This window comes from Dromaius novaehollandiae, chromosome 3 (assembly GCF_036370855.1).
Source record: "Dromaius novaehollandiae isolate bDroNov1 chromosome 3, bDroNov1.hap1, whole genome shotgun sequence".
NCBI classification, from domain to species: Eukaryota; Metazoa; Chordata; class Aves; order Casuariiformes; family Dromaiidae; genus Dromaius; species Dromaius novaehollandiae.
Genome location: NC_088100.1, coordinates 84,023,047 through 84,045,640, shown reverse-complemented (window position 1 = coordinate 84,045,640; position 22,594 = coordinate 84,023,047). Strand labels below are relative to the sequence as shown.

At 36.7% G+C, this 22,594-nt stretch overlaps 1 protein-coding gene across 20 annotated transcripts in view; it reads left to right on the top strand.

Annotated features, from left to right (window-relative positions):
- The window catches only part of AFDN (afadin, adherens junction formation factor), a 137,625-nt gene that overhangs the window by 108,307 nt on the left and 6,724 nt on the right, over positions 1 to 22,594 (top strand). For 6 of the 20 annotated variants that reach the window (XM_064509331.1, XM_064509326.1, XM_064509323.1 and 3 more), the window contains 9 exons: positions 4,985 to 5,050; positions 5,221 to 5,294; positions 5,806 to 5,924; positions 6,944 to 7,138; positions 7,397 to 7,488; positions 7,983 to 8,171; positions 10,845 to 11,867; positions 18,739 to 18,873; positions 21,144 to 21,432. In XM_064509331.1, coding sequence (XP_064365401.1) covers positions 4,985 to 5,050; positions 5,221 to 5,294; positions 5,806 to 5,924; positions 6,944 to 7,138; positions 7,397 to 7,488; positions 7,983 to 8,171; positions 10,845 to 11,867; positions 18,739 to 18,873; positions 21,144 to 21,432 — 2,182 coding nt within the window. Of the gene's footprint in view, positions 1 to 4,984; positions 5,051 to 5,220; positions 5,295 to 5,805; positions 5,925 to 6,943; positions 7,139 to 7,396; positions 7,489 to 7,982; positions 8,172 to 10,844; positions 11,868 to 13,828; positions 13,865 to 18,738; positions 18,874 to 21,143; positions 21,658 to 22,594 lie in introns of all 20 variants that reach the window. The other 14 variants (XM_064509319.1, XM_064509321.1, XM_064509318.1 and 11 more) reach the window with 7 other exon arrangements.

The window sequence follows — 22,594 nt, the reverse complement described above, 5'->3', positions numbered from 1 at the left end:
GAAAAACATGAATATTTTATGTCATGATATTTAAACTGATTTGAAAGTTATTTGGAGAGTGTTTAAAATGAAACATCCTCTGTTAAGTCAAACTCCTCTTTTTATGTTGCTTGTTAAAAATATGAGAACATTTCCCTAGTGAAAGTCATGGAGGAGACCTATCTGTTCATATATATGCTCTTAACATAGATGAATTGTTGTTACATTTAAATGATGAAAACTTCCTGGCATTGATTTTCCTTCTTTATGGTTTTTGTGCTTCTAGCAATAAAAAGCCCAGTTCAGGGTCTGATGTCAAAAGCCTACCTGATATTTGTCCTGTATATTCACAGCCCTTGAAAATTATGCATTTATTACTACAGGTAAACAGTTGTTTTAGCCTGATAAAAATTGGCACTATAATTTAATAAGAATAATCTTACCCTCCCTTATTGATCCTATCAACCTCCTTTCCTGTATGGTTAGAGACAGTCTTACGCAGTGTAGTAAAGGGAGCAAGCGGTGAAGGGGTGGCCTCTGTAGGCTTCAGTCAAATGAAATAACAGTGTAACTAGGATATTGAGAAGACCTGAACTGTGAAGTAAAATACCCCAACTTTCTTGGCCAGCTCCACTGCTGGCCTTAAAATTTATTTCTGTGCTTTATGCAGTTTTTATATTTTGAGTTTCTCTTTTGTCTCAATAATTTAACTCTATTGTAAAAGCGCGGAATGAGGGTTTTCTCATTTTGAAGCTTAGGCCTGATGTACTTGAGGTATGACAATCTATAAATATCATATAATAACCCCTTTTTTGGTTCACAGTTTGTTTTCCTAATTCTGATAGGTTGATACATTCCTTATAAAACTTTTTCTTTATGGTTCTCTGTTTCAGCAATGCATTGTAACAGTAGATAACATTGAGAGCTAAAGCAAAGCAGGTATTCAGAACAGACTATTATGCTCATGCAGTTTAGGGTTGGACTATTGTGCAGTTGTAACCTAGGTGAACTGAAGCCAATGTCGACTGCTTTTGATGTGATAATTGTGTTTACAGCTCTTTTTATTTTTACTGAAATAAAGTATATAATGTTTCTGAACTCCTGGAAAAGTTAAATGATTTTATACAGCCAGGTGAAATATTGCCTTGTTATTTTGCATGTTCTACTAGTGACTCCAATGTTTATGGACCCCTCCCCCCCCCCCCCCCCCCCCCCAGTTTACTTGTGTGATAGGTTTCTTTTGGCTGCCTTAAGCATTTCCCACAAATGGTTCTTCTAATTGAAAAATATGACTAGAAGGTGTGTCTGCTAATTTAGAAACAGTAAATGGGTAGTTTTGTTTTGTTTTTTGTTTTGTTTTGTTTTTCCTTTTGTACACCTTTAATAATTTAAGGGAAGTTTTCAAAGGGGAGGCTTTCTGAATTTTTCCCCCAAAGGGTGCTATTCTTTTACTTTCTGCAAGAATTATGAAAAACTTGCTTTAAATGTGGAAGAAAAACAGGTAAATTGGTAATGTTAGAGAATTTACTACTACAAAAATGACCTTTTTTTGCATCTAGAACTTTTTTTTTTTAATTTAAATAAAGGTTTGGGCAGTTTTGTAATGGGTTATATATGTTGGAGAAACTGCATTCTAGGTTCCCAATATATTTATCTAGAGGAAAAAAAAGTTTATCTTCTTGTACTTAAAACATTCTTGCTTTCCACAATCATCCAGCTTATCGACAATTGTGTTCTGTTCAAACAGCATACAGATATATATGCTTTAGCTTTTCAGGGAGAAAGTAAAATTAACTGGAAAAAACTTTTACCATATTAGTTACTATGATTGGTATACACATATTATTGATGTGTTTTGTTTGTCAGGGAATAATTTAAGCTTTGCTGACTTTCACTTTTCTTTTTTTAAAAAGTAGATTAATAGTCTACCAAAAAAACCCTGTTTTATTGTAATATCATCAGTAAACAGTATTTAGGAGAAAAATTCATGTGGGGCATACGAGAATTTCACTCACTTTGGAGTTTAGCTTGCATGTCTAACTACATATTAACACACTCTCTGTGCCCCTATTAACTGTACATTTTCTTCTAATGCATTCTTGAGAAGTAGGAAAATACTGCTGTCCTTTTTTGGAGAGGTGGAACTGAAGCAAAAATAAGTCTCTGTTAATAAGAATTGATAGTTTAGATTCAAGTGCCTATAAGGCTTAGGGTAAAACTTAAAGGAAGATGATGAATTAACTCTGAGAATGCTTAGTGAGAGGTCTTCCTAAGCATAAGTGGTAGTATAGACATCTTGTTACAAGCATATTAAATGTCATATAAAGTAGGCAGAGAAGAAGGAACTCATCTGTCCTGATAATGTGTGATGAGACATGATACTTGGTGGAGATGTTGACTGTAATCTCAATAGAGATGTATTTTTAAACCATTTTTGTCCTTTCAAAATTCATTAGTTTTAAGTGAGGTGACTTATCATGTCTGTCATAACTCTTCTTAAAAGCATAGGATAGAGATTGACAAACTGTATCGGATTCATGAAAACATTTTGAAAAAAGGAACAATGAGCAAAATGCCAGCTTATTGGAATCGTAATGAGGAATTATTTTAAGGCTTAGCATATAAGAACAGTTATACTGAGAGCAAAACTCCATCTAATTTGGTATTCTCTAACGGTGGGAGCCAAAGAGCATGACAAAGCAAGTATAAGTGGTTTCTCTTAGTTTCTAGCAGTCTGTATTTTCAGAATTCACATCAGGATGTATTGCATTTGCATCATTTTTTTTTCCTGATAGCCTTTGAAGGACCTTACTTCCAAGAATCTGTTGTTTTATTTTATTTTTTTAAGCCTGTTTATGTTTTATTATCCACAGTAGCCCTTTTTCTGGCAGTTTCCCAATTTAATTATGACATTAATTCTGTGAAAAAGTGTTTTTTGTTGACTTTTTAAATATACTACCTGGTAGTATGAATAAGAAAGCTGATGAGCAAGATTATACATAATTCTACCTCAGCTACCAACAAAGCTATCGGTGCCATTCATAATTCTGTAGATCGTTACTTCCTTCCTTGATTGTGCCTAAGCTGAAGAGTCTGAGTCGATGTAGTTGGTTCTCTCAAGGAAGCTGTTCCGTGTTTCCAATCATCCTTGTTATCCTTCTCTGAACCTCGTATTTTGTTGGTGTCTTTCTGTAATGAGGTCATCAGAATTATAAAAAGTTTTCTAAGTGTGAGCCCTCTAAATTTTGAGCGACAGTGGTGGTTTCTAATCTGTTTTTTTCTAATAGCACTGTTGCCTTATGAGTATATGAGCTGACATGTGAAAAGTGCTCTGAAAACAATGATTACAAAGATCTTTCTGAAGGAGTTCAGGCCAGTTTAGAAACTGTTGTATGCGTATTTGTGCACTTGCAAATGCTTGTGTTGTCACTATTGACAGACCAGTGCACATGTCATGGACTTAAACAGAAGTTCTCAACTTCATTTATTATATTCATTTTAGGCTGCGCTGTTAATTCTGATTCCTTGTGAAAACTAACAACTTGTTTTCTGTGGTTGAACCTGTTATTAATGTACAAGGACAACTTAACTTGTATCCCATGACAACTTTCTTCTTCTTTGAGAAATCCTGATGAGAGATCTTGCCAGGTGCTTTTTGGAAGTCTAGATGCAGTGTCAACCAGATCTTCCTTCCCAATGCACTTGTTGATTGCTTGGGGAAAAAGAGTAGATTTGTGAAGCATGATTCCCTTTTTTATTATATTTATATAGCTGCCTCCTGACTTGCATTTCTCATAACTTAAATCAATTTTTCTGGTAGAAAGTTATAAATAACATGCTGCATTTACATGGATGATGTTTCCTAGAGTCCTTAAAAAAGTCCTCATTTGGTCAAATTTAACTTTTTTTAAAATCCCCTTTATATCCTTCCTGGACATAGAAAGTGTCCTTATCTTAGTTATTTATTGTGTGTCTTTTATTTCCACATTTTATTCCTTTTCGTTTTCATTACAGCTCAAGCAATTGTTTTGAAATATTCTGAGATGTAGAATGTTAATCTTGAATCATGGGACTTGAAGTAATTCCTGTTCTGCGCCTTTTGAGTAAACACTGGGGATTAACTCAAGACTTAATAAAAATTAAATCCTTCCCCTGTTTAGAAAACCTTGTATACCCTAGCTTTTGAAGAATCTTCACCTTTGATTTTCATTTTTCTTTATTACAATGATAGAAACAATGAATGCTTTTTCTTCCAAAAGAAGAAAAAAAGAGTTGAAGCCTGCAGGAAGTTGCATTCTCAACATCAAAGTAACTTGGGATACTATTTGAAAAACAATGTTACAATTAAAACTGTTTTGCAGTAGATCTAAATATTGGCTCTGTCAATGTAAAAGGCTTCTGAATTATAGTTGTTCACTTTACCTGTTCATTATATATTCAGAGATACCGTTCATTTACGCCAGCTCCTTTACAGATACCCATTAGAAGGCAGTCATAATAAATGTAAAAATAGTTGTATTCCTTTTTGTTTTATTTCCTCAAAGAATAACAGATGATCTGCTTTTTACCTTGTTTCATTTGGGTATTAGGAAGGGTAGCAGTGCAGTCTTTTGGAGCATAATACATAGAGGTATAAAAAGCCTTAGTAACTTACATGTAAAACTGCACATAAGTGTTTCTCATTAGAAGAGAATTAAAACAAACTCCTAAAGTATACATTTTAATTAATATTTTTTTTCTTGATTCTTCAAGCTTACATTAAGTCCAAATAGTCTTTGCTTCTAATAGTGCTTTCAGGTTTAACAGGCATAATATTAAAACTTTCTTTTGACTTCAAATGAACATAAATCTCTTTTGTGTAATTGTTTTTTGCAGTCTGGGGAAATAGAGTAGTGAGAAATTAGAGGTTTATCTAGTCATATAAAATTCCAGTTAAAACTTGTGGAATGGTTGCTTCTTTGAGATCACATTTAAAGGTTGCAAATTAATGCCTCTTTCTCTGTAGGGTGCTGGTCAAGACAAACTTGGAATATATGTCAAGTCTGTTGTGAAAGGAGGTGCTGCAGATGTGGTTAGTAATATTTTTAAAAATCACAAGTTCAAAGGTAGAAAGATTCTTTGGAAATATTTTTACATCTTTTGTTTACTAGTATGCATGAATATTTGTTTTTATCTACACCAAGTTAGCATTGGTATATGATATATTTTTTTTTCCCCCTCCTCTCTTGAATATGTAATTAGGATGGTCGTCTGGCTGCAGGGGATCAGTTGCTCAGTGTGGATGGTCGAAGTCTGGTGGGCCTGTCCCAGGAAAGGTACAGAATGGTTTCATTAGGTGTCTTTACACAAAGTGCCAGAATAATAGTTTATTGAAAAAGGTCTCAGGCCGGCATTTTTGCATGTTGCGCTGTGTCTTGGCTTTTTATGACTGCCTACATGTAACCTTGGTAACAAAAATTCAGCTGTTTGTGTAGTACTTTCTGTATATGGTATTTCTATCTTTATAGAAAAGGTTGTGCATTTGGGCTCTAGCATTGAGCAGATTTTTCTTAGCGCTAATTTTAAATATTTTGGCTTCTGGCCTTTACCTGCAGATATTGAAAATAGTACATGCCTGTACGTGTTGTCTATTTAATGAGTGTATCTTCTAGTCGTTGTATTCTAATATTTTGCAAATTTTAAGATTATTCAGAAAAAGAGTGCCTTGTCAAATGAAAGATTGCCACAATAAACAGCAGAAGTCATGATGTACAAAATGATCATAAGGAAACTAAATAATACAGTGCTTAGTTTTATTCTGTTTTATTTCTTTGGCTCTTATTGCAGGGCAGCAGAACTTATGACAAGAACAGGTTCTGTAGTAACGCTAGAAGTAGCAAAACAAGGAGCAATTTACCATGGTCTGGCAACTCTGCTTAATCAGCCATCCCCAATGATGCAAAGAGGTAAAAATGATAATATTTATAGTAATAACAACTTCATAAGCCTTTGAATGCAGAAAATGTAGTAATTCACAATATCTTGTCAAATATTACCAAAACGTTAAATCAGAAAAGACATATGTTCCCATAGAAAGGAAGCTTCCCTTTTATATCAAAAGTTCATCTGATTTTTAAATACTGTTTAAAATTAGACTAATCTAATTGTTAATAAATGTAAATACCTTTTTAAAAATTAATGTATTTAAACACAGGCCTTGTTTGGAATAATTTTAATAAATGGAATATAATAAGTACAAAGGGCATTACAACTTCAGTAGCTTTTTCATCCATTTCATAGAAATTTCTCTCCTCCCCTCAAAGGATGACTTCCTTGTAACCAGAGAGAATAGTGTCATTGCTGAGAGAGAAATAAATAGAAACAGAGCCCCCTGGAACATACGTTGCCATTGATTTTTAAACTTGCGATATTGAAATGGCTGCTCTTAAGTTTCTGTATCTGATGATAAAAAGTTTTTGGATGTTTCTCCAGTCGTGTGTTTTATCATCATACTTCAGTGAGCTAACTCCAAAAGATAAGGTTTTTGTTTTTGTTTTTGTTTTTTAAAATCTGATGTAAAATAATTCTGTAAATGGGGAAAATTTCTAAATATAGGTTAGTACTACAGTATGGAAAAGAATGGGTTAAAAGAATAAATCCCTATTATCACCGTTTATAACACCATCCCAGACACCATATGCCTCTGAGTGTCAAGAGACTTTTCAGTAAAGCTCATTTGGCTTTCCCAGATATTGCGGTATCTTTTTTAAAGCTCTTTTGAAGCATAGAAGTCAAAGGAATCCTAAACAGTCAATGTAAGAATGGCACTATGCATCTGAGGAACTAAAGACTTTAAAATTTAGCATATGTTTTACTAGCAACTCATTTTCAATTACAAATGCAAGGTAGCTCTTGTTTTAGAAAGAGTATGCTAGACAGTGGTTTTGTAAGTCAAAGAGGGAAAATACATATCTAACTATTACAGTTTCTGACCGCCGTGGCTCAGGTAAACCCCGACCAAAGAGTGAAGGTTTTGAGCTGTATAATAACTCTGCTCAAAATGGGTCACCTGAGAGCCCTCAGCTGCCGTGGACGGAGTACAGTGAACCAAAGAAGCTGCCAGGGGACGACAGATTAATGAAGAACAGAGCTGATCATCGTTCTAGTCCCAATGTAGCAAGTAAGTAAGATTATCCTTCTTTAAGGGTTGGATGCTTGCTCCGCTACTTTTCATGGCCTTTGAATTCCAAAGGGGGGTGATTGTTTTAAAAAATGGATAAACTTTAAAATACTGACCTAGTAGCAAGATTTGGAGAAAGCCTTTTCTTAGAACTATTCAAAGGAAAAATGGTAGTTACTTTGTGAATACTATTATTTTATTAAGTTGTATAAATTATTACTAACAGTCATTTAAATACTTCCTGTAACTTTCCAACAGATCAGCCTCCAAGCCCTGGAGGGAAGAATGCTTATACATCTGGAACTACCACCAAAATAACCTCAGTCTCTACTGGAAACCTTTGTGCAGAGGTCAGAAGTGGCAAGCAAAATACTGGCTATTAAACTTTCCTTAGCTATCAATAGGAGCAGTGTGCTTGGGTCAAAACAGTGTCTCACTTAAGAATTTGAACATAATGCTGGTGCTAGTGACTGGTTGGAGTTTTTGCTTAATCTAGCTTAATGAGAGATTGAGACAGCCATGGGTGGTTTCATTAAATTTTGTTCATGAAGTTTTCACTGCAGTTTTTTTTAGGTTTGGGCACTATTGCTTATCTGTTTTCAGAGCCTAAAAAACATGGGTCATAACTACAACTTATATTTCATATTAGAAAACCTCTTTATCTGACATTCTAGACAAATCATATTTTTACGAGCCAAAACAAAATGTTTAGAACATGCATTTTTAAAAATAGAAATTTAGAATAAAAAATAAATATAGGAAAAAAATGGAAATGTAGAATAACATGCTGTACAGATCGGTGTGATTAGTAAATTTTACCTAATGTTCTTTTTACCTTTTTCAGGAACAGACTCTGCCTCCACGACCTGAAGCTTATCCCATCCCAACACAGACCTATACTAGAGAATATTTCACATTCCCAGCTTCAAAGTCCCAGGATCGAATGGGTCCAACTCAGAATCAGTGGCCAAATTATGAAGAGAAACCACAGGTCCAGGCAGAGAGTAATCATTCAGTTAATACTACAATGCAGGTTAGAAGTAATTTCTTTCAGTACGTTTAAAAAAAAAAATAGTGCTTGCCTTCCATGTACCAATTACTGGAGATATTTTTGCAGAACAGTCACTCTCTATGATCTCTGAGCTTCTGAGGATAAACCATGCCACAGATTGAGGACACTAGAACTGACTAGACTTCAGCTGAGCTCTCACTCCTGACTTAGTGCCACATGAACAGTTGTAGTTTTGCCAAGACTGGCTTGAATTCAGAAAGCCTACTCCTATTTTGTTCATATAATTTGGGTTATCAAGCTCTGCAGACCTGTTATCTGGGATATGTTAATTCCCCATTACTCAAGAGAGTGGGGAGTAGATGGAAGTAGGATTTGTCTTGTAGAATGTCTTGTGGCTTTTTGAAAAGCAAACCAACTCCTCTACCCTTCCAGGAAGGCTTATGTGGAAAAAATTCTTTGCCTGCAGGGTTCCTTGTTTAAGTCACAAGATGTTTTATTTCATTTTTAATACTTCATTACTTTGAGACCTATCCAAGGTCTTCGAGACACATTCACTTCCCGCAGTTAACAAACTTCAAGTTGCATCTGTTTCCAGTTACACTGATAATACCTCATTATCAAAGCACAGATGCTTCTTGATCTGAAATGAATTTACACCTATGGTACCTTTTTAAATTCAAAAAATACTGCTGTTCCACTCCGTAAATGAGGACTTTACTCAAAGCCATACAGGAAATTAAATCTTTATCTACTAAACCCATTCACCTTCTCATGTCTTCTCTAATCCACAAGAGGTAGCCTCATCACTTAAAAATATAGAGTGAAAACATTTTTTTCCTTCCTTTCCTTAGTTTCTGATAAAAGCTGTGCCTTGCGTCTGTTTCAGTATGTTTTGCATTTGGAAAGTAGTTTCATCTAGGTTATTTTGAGATTATGTCATGGAAGCATTGTAGGGGATCAGTTACAGAATACTCATGCATGTTTTGCAAAGTCACTTGGATAAAAGTTATTGTGATTGTTGCTGTATTATAGATATCAAATCTTAATTATTTCAACTGTTAAGAATTTAGGTGTTATACCCAAAATAGGGTAATTTTGCAGGGGCTTGCTGGAAGTGAAATGATTGGCATGTAGCTATGCGAATAGTTTGCTGAACTTCTGTGCTGAACTCTTTGATGTTTCATAAGATTTCATCTTGCCAAATCTTAGCTGCCTAGTTAATGTCTAGGCTCTCTTTGCAGATGATGGAGAGAGGCTAGTATCTCCAGAGAATGATTCTACCTGTGTGTCCTAGAATGGGATGAAGATTCACCTCTGCCCTGCCTAAGACAAGCTTAGATGAGTAGCATAGATTAGGTGGCTGAAACTTTAACAAATGGACTTCATTTCACCAAGTTGTTGATAGATACAGAATTTGAGCTATGGTCTTAAGGCTTAAGGCAGTGAAGAACTGTTTTCTTAAAGCAAATGGCTAGAAGCTTTAGCTCCTCACAAGCATTGAAAGTGTACACTGTTATTTTCCCCACCATACGATGGTTCTTTTAATATCAAAATTAGAGTAAAATAGACTTTAAAAGAAAAATCCTTTTAATCTTCGCAGTGAGAGCTGTGCTTGTAAAAGCTGCAGGAAACTGCTGGCTAACTTGAAATGCCTGTTTTCTCTTCTGAACACAAGTCATTAGCAAACTGTTTGGCTAGGTGCATCTTTACAGCAAATCTAACACAAATAGCTTTGTGTTCAGATCTGCTGGACTAATAGAGCATAAAAAATACACTTGTTCTTCTCAAAGAAGGCATTCTTTTAAGGTTGCAGTTAAGGTCATTGATGGAGGAAAAAGAAAATGAGTTTGCTTTGTTAGTCTTCTCTCAGTTGTTGATAATTGGTACATTCTGTTTTCAGTGCTTAGTATTTTCTAACATTTAAAGCGTGAATATTTGCTTCAAAAAAACCATTAACAGATTTAATAGTCTGATGTATGATCCAGGGTTCATTTTCAGGAGGTTTTACAGTGCAGTGAGACCCACAAATTTGTGTATAAAAAGACTTAGTATTTGGTACATTAAAAATGTGACAAAAGCACGAACTAATAAATCTATACCCAGGAAACAGGTAGAATTAGATATGACTGTCCAGATTCCATACCCGTGAATGACTTCTACAGTAATGAGAAGCTGAGGTCATCTCCCTTATTAATGGAGGTGGATGGGCAGAGACTCCCTTGTCTTTCCCTCAGCAGTCTTTCTGTTTGTCTTCCTAATAGGCAGAATGTTCACCAAGCCAATAGAAGCCTGAATGGCAAAGCTGATCTGCTTAACCTGCTGTTCTGGGCTGCCTGGCCTCTTGTGCTCCTGCGGGGGAGAAGGGGCGTTAGGGATAGTCCTGAGAAATTGTGCGAGCTGGGAAGGGTTTTTGGCTTGAGCTCCATTTTTGTGTTCACCCTTCCTTTCAGTGCAGGTTTGCAGGCATTTCAGAGGTTCCAAAGTCTTCCATCACTTGAATGAGTTAAAGGACAGAGAAGAATACTTCATTGTTGGTTTTGGGAAACTTACTGGGTATGGAAATGCTGAACTTTGCTAAAAGTAATTACCTTCGGTAATAAGAATGCAGTTTGTGAGCCATTTAGTTTTTAGTATTTTGGATATGTTTTAATATAGATGGACTATGAAATACATGCCTTGTTTTATTTTTTCCAGCGTGTGGCTCGTTCCCAGGAAGAGCTCCGAGATAAAGTTTTCCAGCCAGAAAGGAATCGTTTGGAAGTGGTTATCCGGAAGGATGTAGAATACATTGAACGGAAGTCAGACAGTGATCCATGGATGAATTCATCTGTGGATTCTAGCACGTCCAGCCAAGAGCATCTGAACCATTCATCCAAACCAGTTTCCCCTGGTTCTTGTTTAACTAAAAGTGGACCTGGCCGTTGGAAGACTCCAGCCGCCAGCCAGCCAACTCCAGTGGCCATCTCCCAACCCATCAGAACAGATCTCCCTCCTCCACCGCCCCCTCCTCCTGTGCATTATGCAGCTGATTTTGATGAACTACAAATGGATTTGCCTCTGCCTCCCCCGCCTCCTCCAAATCAGATAGGAACACAAGCATCTTCCCAAGTAGCTGTTGCTGAGCGTAAAAAAAGAGAAGAGCATCAGAGGTGGTATGAAAAGGAAAAGGCACGTTTGGAAGAGGAGCGAGAAAGGAAGCGTCGTGAGCAAGAGAGAAAACTGGGCCAAATGCGTTCTCAGCCACTAATACCTGCTCAGCCTGTGGTTCCTCCAGTTTCCCTTCAACAAGTGAAAGCAGAAAAACCTTCAACTCTGCAGAGGTCTCAAGAAACAGTCATTCGAGAGTTGCAGCCCCAACAGCAGCCTCGGACTATTGAGCGGAGAGATCTGCAGTACTTTACTATCAGCAAGGAAGAACTGTCCTCCAGTGATAGCCTCTCTCCAGATCCCTGGAAACGGGATGCCAAGGAGAAACTGGAGAAGCAGCAACAAATGCATATTGTGGACATGCTGAGTAAAGAGATTCAGGAACTTCAGAACAAGCCTGATCGTACAGCAGAAGAAAATGACCGCCTGCGCAAACTCATGCTCGAGTGGCAGTTCCAAAAGCGACTGCAAGAATCAAAGCAAAAGGATGAAGATGATGATGAAGAGGAGGATGATGATGTGGATACTATGCTCATCATGCAACGACTGGAGGCAGAAAGAAGAGCAAGGGTAAAAGGGGGTAATCCTTTCTAGACAAAAGTATAGTAAATGTATATTTCAGTGGATTCTCTGGATTTGTCTGAGTTTTTTGATGTCCTCACAGGGCAAAGGAGGATGGAGTTGTATTAGTGGCCTTAATTTTAAAACTGCTAGAGAAACCTTTGCTAGCTTACACTAGCTTCTTCTATTAGATGGTGTGTTACAAAACTATCCATAGCTACCTACTACAGAATCTAGCTGGGAGTGGAACTTACTTTTTTGGTTGTGGGGGAAAAAAATCCTTTTGATAACTGGATTTCGCCAAACAGCTGGAGCAGGATTAGAAGTTAGATATTGCCTGTAATTCACTTGGGAATTACATGCAGAAAGGGAAGCAGAAATACTTGAAATCATGAGTATCTTTGGGAGAATGGAAACAAGATAATGTGTGATTTTTTTAAAATATATTTAACTCTAAGAGTTCTTACTTATGGTCTTGCCAGTTTTAATTGTCCCTAAACACAGACACTGAATGCATGCTATTTCCAGGGAACAATGAACTGCGATGAGGTCTTCCCTCATCAGCTGTGCTTTGATGGTCTTCCCCAGGTAGAGGTTAGGGTATAAGGCAGCTGTTACCTCTGCCTCTTGGTCAAATTGGTGACTGTAGCAATCATGAGTGGAAGCCTTCTTATGATGGGCTGTGTGGTTTTGGGTGTCAATGGGACTTCAACAGCTAAAGCCCCCTATCTAGGGGGCTCCAGCTCATACATACCCAGATTTTGCCTGGTGTCCAGGGTAACTAGTATCTAACGAGGTCTGCTTTCTTAGCTTCACTACTGTGAAAGCTCGTACTGTATATAGCTGCCGGATGAAATAAGATAATACAACTGAGTAGTATGGTAAAGTTCTCACCATTCTGTTGGTGGTTGTTGTTTCCCAGAATCTACTACCTGTTGTTTTGGGAAATCAATTTTTATAGTAAAAGCTGTTTTTCTTTTCTAAATAATAGCACTGATACAACTAAAGTTGCATTCCAATAGCTATGCTTTGACAGGCTTAAAAAAATTGTTCTGTAATTTGTTGAGTGTCTTCTGTTAGTTGAAGAGATGACTTAGTTCTGTGAAAAGCAATTTCTACTTGCTAAGAACTGTTTGTGCGTGTTTATTTTGACATTCGGGAATTGCTGTCAGCTTAAGTAGTGTTTGAGTTCAAGATTGTTTTGGCAACTTGATTTCCTAAACTTATTCCTGTCATATTCACTGCAGTCTGCATTGCTTTCCTTTTTTCTCGTGGCTAGCTTTATTACTCTTTGAAACAATAGATACCTCACACTTGGAAACTGAAGAAAGGAAAAGCTAAATATATCGTTGGCAAACTCCTCATGTTAAAGCCCAGTATTGCTAGTGTAATTTGTAATACATAGTCAGTTACCTATGGGCACAAAAATTCATATAAAACTGGCATTTTCACTCACAATGTCTTTAGCTTCTCATTATAACAAGGCTTAAAAAGCCATGTGTCGTAAGTAGAATAGCCAGTTGTATCGCATATCATCATACCAGTCTTTTCTGCAAGGGCTGAATTTTAAATATAATTTATCTATAAAGCTATCCACCATTTTGGAACACTTTGAAGGATTTGTACTGTGCTAGTATGAGAAACTTGTTTCCTACTGAAACCAAAAACAGTCATCTAGAACTGAAGTAGTGTTTTCATCTATGTTATGTTTCACTGTTTGTATTGCTAGAGATGCAGTAAATATCTCTAGAGAAGAACTATTTTTTTGATTGAGTCAAACTAATACTGATAAATATTTTAGATTATTTTGACTGTTTTCATTTCTATATTTCAGGCATATGTTAAATTCGGTTTCTCTTTTTAAAGCAGCTGACTTAACAAATAAAATGCTTTTGGCATAGCACAAGTCTAACCTTTCTTTATTTTCACTGTGCATCTTTCTTTTTTTTCCCTTTTCTTACTACCTGCAGCAGACTGCTGTGCCAGCAATCTCTGTTCTAGATTTGGTATGTTTGTTTCCTTCTCTTAAATGTTGCTTTTCCAATTCAATTTCCGATTTTACTGATAATCATCCTATGTGCTTTGGATAATGATTTGACATCTTCGGTTGTTCAAAAACCATTTTGATACAATATACAGTAAGCTAACTAAAAGCATGCATTTTAATGTTTCCAGATGTGGTGACTTCTTTCCCTGTGTTTCTCTCCTTTTAGATGTTGTTTTCTGCTTGCAGGCTTGATTTGTTTGTTGTAGCTGTGGTCTAATATAAAACTGTGTTTGATATTTTGTGTAATTGTGTTTATAAAATCTTACTAATCAGTTGGAATGAACAAACTGTGAGGTAAGATTTCTTCCCTTTCCACTCTTCAGGTTTTAGAAAAGCTCTAGCATCACCATTCTTTTGACTTGAAGTAAAATTGTCCTGACAGCCTAATACTAGAGAGTATTTGAATTCTGTTGATATTGTAAACTTATGTAGTCTGTTTTTTTGGAAGTCAGGTTCTTGTCCTGCCCTGTGATGGCTTTGCATACTGTTTCAGCACACACTGAAACCCCATTGTTTACAGGTGTCAAAGCTTTCTCACCAAAATAAAAGTGGATTATCAACTCTGAACTAGTATTTCCAAGTAGGTCTCATAAACATGCAGTTGTTAAATTACTAGATTTTATTTTTCTAAATTTCAGTTTCATTTGGTTAATACTATTCTCTTGTGTTAAATCATGACAGATTTTCAAATTGGGGCAGTAACTGGCTAATGGCTGGCAATAACTGGCTAAACTGATTCTAGCTAATCCTGTATTTTATTGCTATCATTGAAAATGGGTACATGGAAAAAACATAGTTCTGTAGTGTTCTAAAGAAATAATGTATCGCCTTCAGAATGTATTCTATGTAATTAGTATACTGGTTTGAAAGAAGTGTTGTGGTTGCAAGTCCTACTAGTATAATTAATTTGTGCAGCTGAAAAACTGTAAGCATAACTGTTCAAAACATGGACTTGGCCATTTGGCCCTGCTTTTTTGAAAAAGTAACTTCTAAAATGCATACACAGAGCAGGCTCTGAGCTTCTGGGTCTTTCTGCTACAGGAGGTTGTGAAGGCAGACAGTGTCAGAAGCTTTAAAAATGTGTTAGACAAATTCATAGGCATCGCAGAAATAAACCAGTACTGAAAGGATTAGACAAGGATGCACCAGCTGACATCTCTAGTACAGCGATGTCGGGGAAACACTAGGGAAATAGATTGCAGAAAGTGGCCAGATCCTGTGCTGCTCTTCTCGCTGTTGTCAGAGACAAAATATTGCACTAGATCAACTAGTGGCCTGAATCGGTAGAGGTTTTATTATGTTCCTAAAATTATCATTAAAAAAAGAAAGCAGGCTTTTTAATTCTGAAGTAGATGATGTGAATGGTAAAACCCAGCAAAACCAAAAACCTCTTTTTTTCTGATTTCATGATTTTGAAAGTATTTGCATGACTTTTGGGGCATAGAAATTGCATCTATCCTGTGTCACTTCATGTACCCAGGAAACTGCTTCCTTGTTTCTAGAAAAAAAGTACTCTTTAGAGTGGTCGATGTTTATTTTTGAATGTCTAACATGAGCATTGGTGACAGCTGTTGTCCGTATTAAAAGGCCAGTGAAAGCTGATGAAAAGTTAATACATAAATTGTCAATTTGCCTAGTGTTTGTCTTTTTAAATTCCATGGGCCATTAACAGATCTAACCCAGCTTTAGTTGTCACAACTAGATACATATTCAAAGTTTTTCTGGAACTTTTTTAAACCATTCTAAGCAGAGCCTGGCGACATAAATTTTGTGTGGACTCTGAAACCTCCTGAACGCATGCCAGTCCCATGAATAACAATCTCTGATACTCCGGAGTCTTCTCCCCCTCTTTCTCCCTGTTACCCTCCTCTACTTGCCAGTTGAGGGCCATGTAGGGATTAGATGTTTAAGTTGTCATTGTCTATATTAATAGCGCTGTATTAAGCTTTGGCCAGAAGCACATTGTGCTGCTACAAGGCAGAAAACGTTCTGCTTCTCTGCGCGCTTATTCAGCACGTCCTCAGAGATTTTGGCGTGTGTCGGGAGTGCAGAAGAGAGGCAGGAGTGTGAAGCTGAGTGAACTGCTGACATTTTGTGATAGAGCACCCTTGCTGGGACAAAGCAGAGGGAAAGAATTTGTGGTTTGTAGTGGTTACTCTTGGAAAGATGCTTTTCTCAGTCACTCTAGTTGTTTCTACCAGTTACTAGATAAGCACATGGTGCTTTGGAGAAACACTGGAAGTACAGTAAATCATACATATGATAATATAACTTTTAAACTAGAGACAAACTAATTGGGATGGAGAAGTACTGAAGCCAAATATTCAAATTGGGGATGTTAGAAGAGAGCCGTATTACTAGAAATGGGACTTGAAGGTAATTTTCCTTAGTGTCCTGAAAATTAGGAAGTTCTGAATACTGAAGAGTAGCATCCTGTTGCATGCAATCACAAATGCAGATTGCTTCAATACAGCAAGGCTTGCCAGCTTGACACTCCCTGTCTTGGTCTGTAAATGCTCCAAAGCAGAAACTAGTTAACTAGTCATAAAGGAGTGAAGTGTCACTCTATAATAGTTGCTCTGTTCCTGCTTGTGCCCTATATCTAATTTTTGGCCTTTCCCTATGAATTATGTTTAGAATAGCCTCCGACCTAGATATAGTTGTCTTCCGAAGTTATTGTGATTGACATCCCACATGGGACGTCAGTTTTCCCTTCTTTCTTTAGTTAAGATAACAAGAAGATAAAATAAGTTGGTCCTCCTTCCTCTTTAGTCAAGTTGAAAATTTTTTTTTTTTTTTTTAAGTGTGTTGGAGTAGGAACATTTGCTACTTACCAAAAAGGTATCCATGCAGTAAACTGGCATAAGTAATTACTGTGTTCAGGGTTTTTCTCTAAGTGTGACTGGGACAAAGAGAGTTTTCCTATATTTTTCAGTATGCAGCTTGTGCCTTTTTTGTTTTCTTTTGTTTATGGGGCATTTCTTTTCTATGAATTCTTCTGAATTAGTAGCTGTCTTTTCCTGTGACAAGAATATTATCTCCTATGCTAAAATGATGTCTTTCTAATAACCGAGAAGGACAAGAAAAGATCTTGATCCAAGTGGTCAGTTAATTAACTATTTATTCCCTGCTCTACGGAATATACTAAGCCTGATTGTTATCTTTGTGTAGTTTTCAGTTAGGAATTACAAAAGTTTTAGCCCTGGATAAGGGAAGTCATCTGTGACTAAAGCTCAGAGGTAGCATCCTCTGGCCTAGATTTGCCAAGTTTCTGCCTGAATCAACTTAATTAATTAATTTTGTCCTATAGCTATGCTGAAAAATGGTGGTTCTTAACACTTCAAATCAGAGGTGTTTTCACTGCAATTGGTCTGTACAGATGTTTAAAGATATAAAAGGCAAGTGTCTTCAAAAGTATCTGTCCAAAGATACCTGCAAGAAAATACTACCTAAAAAGTGTGTGTGAGGGGGAAATAATTATCAGAAATTTAGTCAAATAAAAAAAAGATTTTTTAACCAATTGCAGTATTACAAAACCTTTGGCCAGTACCAGATATACAGTTAATAAGCTTAAAAGCACATCTGCTGTTAGTTAAATAGCAGAGAGAAGGAGAGGAAGAAGGATACTTACATGAAGGTTATTGTCCAAAAGTCTATAAAATTTCTTCTATAAAATTTATTTCTATATTTCTAATATTTCTTTCTATAAAATTAAATTTCTGCTATTATCATTGTCTTCCTGTGTCTTAAAGGCCTTTCTCTATGAAGGAAACCATATTGTAAAAACAGAAGTAAAGAAACAGCAGTATTAAGTATAGCTGATAGTAAAGTATACCAATCAATGCGAAAGATCTTGTGAAAAAAAAATCCCTTTAAAACATATGTACCAGTAAGAAACAACTCAGCATGTAGCCCAGTTAACATTTATTTTTGAATGTTGTTATTCCACTGAATACACTATCCATCACAGGCAGATATTGTTAGCTTTAGAGAACAATGCAAAGACAGGTTTGAGTTATTGCTCATTTTTCTTATCAGTGCAGTGTTTATCATAAGCAGAGAAAAAATAGTATTGTCTGTTGGATATTAGTTGCTTTTATGAGCTCTTAAATCTAAATAGTCAAAAATCTTGTTGCTTTTCTGTCTGCTTTTTCCAAAACACATCTGTTGCAGATACAGTGGGAGACTTTATCTCTTGAGACTATTTGCAGACTTGCTGAATGAGCCTGTTGCTTTAAATGGATTGACCCTTTGACTAATGAGTCATGATTTTCCAGTGCTTAAATACTAATCCAAAATGAAAAACCAATTGGCTGCTGGAGCTGTGGACCATTGGTTCCAAGTATTTCATTTCACTTTACTGTACTTATGAGACTATGGTTAGTGAAGCAGTCTGGAATGTGAGTCTCCTCAATCTTCTGCTAGGGGTACATATGTGACTGCTATGCATTTCTGCCTTGTGATTTTTTGCTCTTATGTATGTCGTTCTGTTTTGCTCTTCCTCTCGCTCTTCCTCTCGCTCTTCCTCTCGCTCTTCCTCTCGCTCTTCCTCTCGCTCTTCCTCTCGCTCTTCCTCTCGCTCTTCCTCTCGCTCTTCCTCTCGCTCTTCCTCTCGCTCTTCCTCTCGCTCTTCCTCTCGCTCTTCCTCTCGCTGAAAAACAGTCTAACACAGTGTATTCTCAGCAACTGAAAACTTCATTGATTCATCTGTACCATAGCATTTTTTACTGAATTTGTCATTTTTAGATGCAAATAATCAAGTTATGTTTTTTTGATGCATCTCATCAGCATGAGTGATAACGTAGTGAAAAATTAAAGATGCGTCCCTGTTAGTTACAGGATGAAGAACGCAGACGGCAGCAACAGTTGGAAGAAATGCGCAAACGAGAAGCAGAAGATAGGGCCAGGCAGGAAGAAGAGCGACGACAGCAAGAGGAGGAGCGAACCAGAAGAGAGGCTGAAGAAAAGGTTATGGTCTTCTGAGTGCAGCAGGAATTCCTTATAGGCCTGTCCTGTTTAGCCTGGCCAGTAACAGCTCAGTTTTGGGTCAGCAGGGGTTGAATACATTAGCGTAGTGATAACATTCGTGGCCAAAGGTTTCATTTTATCCAAGAACAAAAAAGAGTGATATAAAAAATATCCTAATTCGTAGTTGTTGGAGTTCAGTGGTATTTCAGAAATAATATGGTAGAAATCCCAGTGGTAGCTTTTTTACAGTGAAGTGTTTGCTTTCAGAGCTTGTTCTGAAAGTTACAGAAGAAATCGACTATATCTCCTGACTTTCTTCAGCGCCCAATATGACATTCCTACCCTCTTTGATAATGGCTGAGTTAGTAGTGCTGGGCTTTGCTGTGTCTCAGGGATGGCACTTAAAACATTTTTTTGAATAATTTATATATGCGTGTGTGTGTATAAATACATACATTTACGCACACACACATGGAGGGGGGAAGGAAGGGGATGAAAATATGAAGTATGGTGGAGTAGAGAAAAATATTCTGTATTGTCTTTACATTTTGACTATAAGAAAAATGGGAACTTGTTTAATTGGATTTTACAAAGGAAGAAAGTAATTATAGTAGATAACTAACTCACTGTGCAGTCAAGTATATTCCAGAAATCTGGGCTTCTGGGTTCCTTCAGTGTGTCACACATGACATTGAGAAGTTTTATTATTCAAAACTGGAAGACAAAGCACCTCATTTGACTTTTAGCGTGTTTGCTAATCCCCTTTTTCTCTGGAGAAGATTAAAAACTTGCATATTAGTAAAACTGATTTCTGAATGAAAAAAGAGGCTAACTTTTAATATCCAGAGAAATTTCATCTTGGAAGATTGAGCAAAATTTGAAGCAGAAAAAAAAACCCTAAAATATTTTCACTTTATTAACTTTGTTTTGTTGGATTGTGTTAATCCTTTGTTAGATTGTTTTCTCTACACAGTATGGGTCAATGAGCAGAGAAAAGCTAGGTTGTGGGCAGTGATAGGTGACAAATGAGGAAGCTGTATCTGGACTCAAGAAGGTACTTAAACGCATGCTTTAGGAAGCAAAACTGAGCTTGCTAGCAGAAAAATTTGGTCAGAAACAGATTTTCCTGATTCCTGACAGTGATGTGATGCAGTCAGATGACACTGGGGTCACACAGTTGAAAAGTTTTTCACTGACAGATCTTGACTGAGATGCTTGTACATCTACCAACTCCAAATTCAGTAGCATCTGAGTACTTTTGTAGAGTAGTACAGGGAAATAAGTTTTGTGTCCACAGTCTAGATAAAATGACAAGGTCAGATTTTTTTTTTTTTTTTTAGGATAACTGATAACTGACTCAAGGTACTGAGGACATAAGGAGGATTTAAAAAAAAATACTTGGATTAAAAGCAAAAAGGGATGTTCCAAGTATTTCCAACACAACTCATAGTATATGTAGGCAAAAGATGCTTTTGCATCTAATTTTGAAATTAGATGTTACAAAACTTATTTTCATTGGTTATCAAACAAACTACAGAATAGACCCCTGTGGTGCATATACTAAATTGCAATGTGGCTTAGGCAAGAGCCGAACAAAATTAGCAAACAATAGAAATCTTTTGAACTGGAAAAATCCATAGAAAATATTTCATGGCCTTTTAAAATAGTAGCCTCACTATCAAGAGCTTAAATTTTTTTAATATAAATTTGTTTTTTAAAGAGAGTCATTTGATATCTGTTTTTTAAAAGTTTTTCTAATTTGATTTTATGTGAAAGTAGTTTTCCTAGTGTTTATACTATAAAGCTTTTTTTTTTCCTTAGGAAGGCATCTATTCCAGGGCTCCCTTGATTAATTTATATTGCATAAGCATGCAGCAAAATTATAAAGTTCCTTTTTAAGATGGTAGTTAATCTGAGTTATTTTCTCTCCCACAGATTCTTCACAGCTTTAGTAAATTCACCCTTTATGAACTGTAGTTACATTTATCGTAATAAATGCTGGAAATGCCCTTTGTTCACATAGGCAGTTACCTTAGTTACCACTGGCAGTGGTAATTCCAGAAATAACAGCAAAGCTGTGTTACAGGACAACTAGCATTTTTTTTATGGTAGTAAATATTCTTGGTATGACTTGGTATAGATGCATTGCTCATTGCCAGAAAAGGAGAAAAAAATAAATTTGCAACTCAAAGATGGAAAACTTAAATCTCGCTCAGACCAAAATGCCTGTCTTTCTGACCACTGTGTTTTTGTTTCCTCTGGACTTACAGAGGCGACAAGAAGAGGAGTATTACAATCGCTTAGAGGCTGAAAGGCGCAGACAGCACGATGAAGCAGATCGAAGATTACTGGAACCTGATGAGCCTGGTCTGTACAGACCTCCGCTTCCACGGGAATATGAACTCCCATCCCCAACCCCTTCATCTAACGCTCCTCCTCCCCCACCTCAGCGAAACACCTCTTACCTCAAAACACAGGTCCTCTCCCCTGACACGATTTATACTGCCAAGTTTGTTGCATACAATGATGATGAGGAGGAGGAGGATTCCAATCTAGCAGGTCAGGATAAGTACTCCAGCACAAGAAAATCTTATGGTGACTTTCCTCCTGCCACCCTTAAGCCACAGCAGCCCTCCCGCCAGCCTCGCCCAGTTTCAGATGGCCTCTTTCTTTCCAACTCATTCCAGCCATCTCCAGTCAATGCCAACAGTACTGCTGCCAAAAAAAGCCAACCCCTGCCCCCACCAAACAAACCAAGTTTCATCCATGCAAGCAGCACTAAAGGTAGAGATCATGAAATCAAAATCTTCTCTACAGAACTATCTTCAAGTTTTCTGCTCTGGTGCTGTAGATATAATCATTTACTCTGTGATTTTTTTCCACTCAGTCACTGTATTTTCACTATGGTGATCTAACTTAAATCCTGATAATACTGTGAGTCTTCCCATTTTTAATTGTTTTGATCTCTCAAATTTCCTTGTTTCTTACCCGACCTCTTTCAAAACAAAAATTCATCTTTTCCACAATGAATTAGAAATGATTTTAACTGTTACCCAACCAATTCAAAGTACTGTTGGTTTTGGCTTTCACTCTGTATCTTTCAGTGATTTGTTTTGTACAATTGACTACTGGTTACTTAGGGCTTCTAGAAGTGCATCTTTCTTGAAGAGAGGAAACCTTTTCTAATGGGTTTATGAAGGGAGCTTATCTTCTGCTTTCATTTTTGGTACCAGGGCCTCTTCTAATTTCAATAGCATGTGCAAATGGCTTTAAACATGACCTTTGTAGACAGTTCTAAAATACGCAAGCACCAAGAGATCTGTGGGGGAGACAGTAAGATTAATGTATTAGGCACAATTTATGTACTTCTGCTTCGTTCAGTGCAGTTTTCTTGCAAAGGGGGATGAAAATTTCGTCTTAGTGTTTTATGTCTTGATCATTCCCTCCACACTCCTATACTTCTTTGTCTCTTCATCATCTTTCAATGGAGTTGAATTTTAAATAGAGCTGTAGTTACTAGTAACTTCAACACCTTATTTTTACCTGCAGGGTACTAGTTTAGGTGTACTCACAAATTCAAAGCTAATTCAGTCCAGAGTTCTGTGCTAAGTTTTTGGATATCATGGCCATGTAGGAGAAATCTTACATGCTCTTCAATTATGTGTCTGTATGAATTCCACTCCAAGTAAATGTACAGCTTATGAATATAAGACTTTATCTT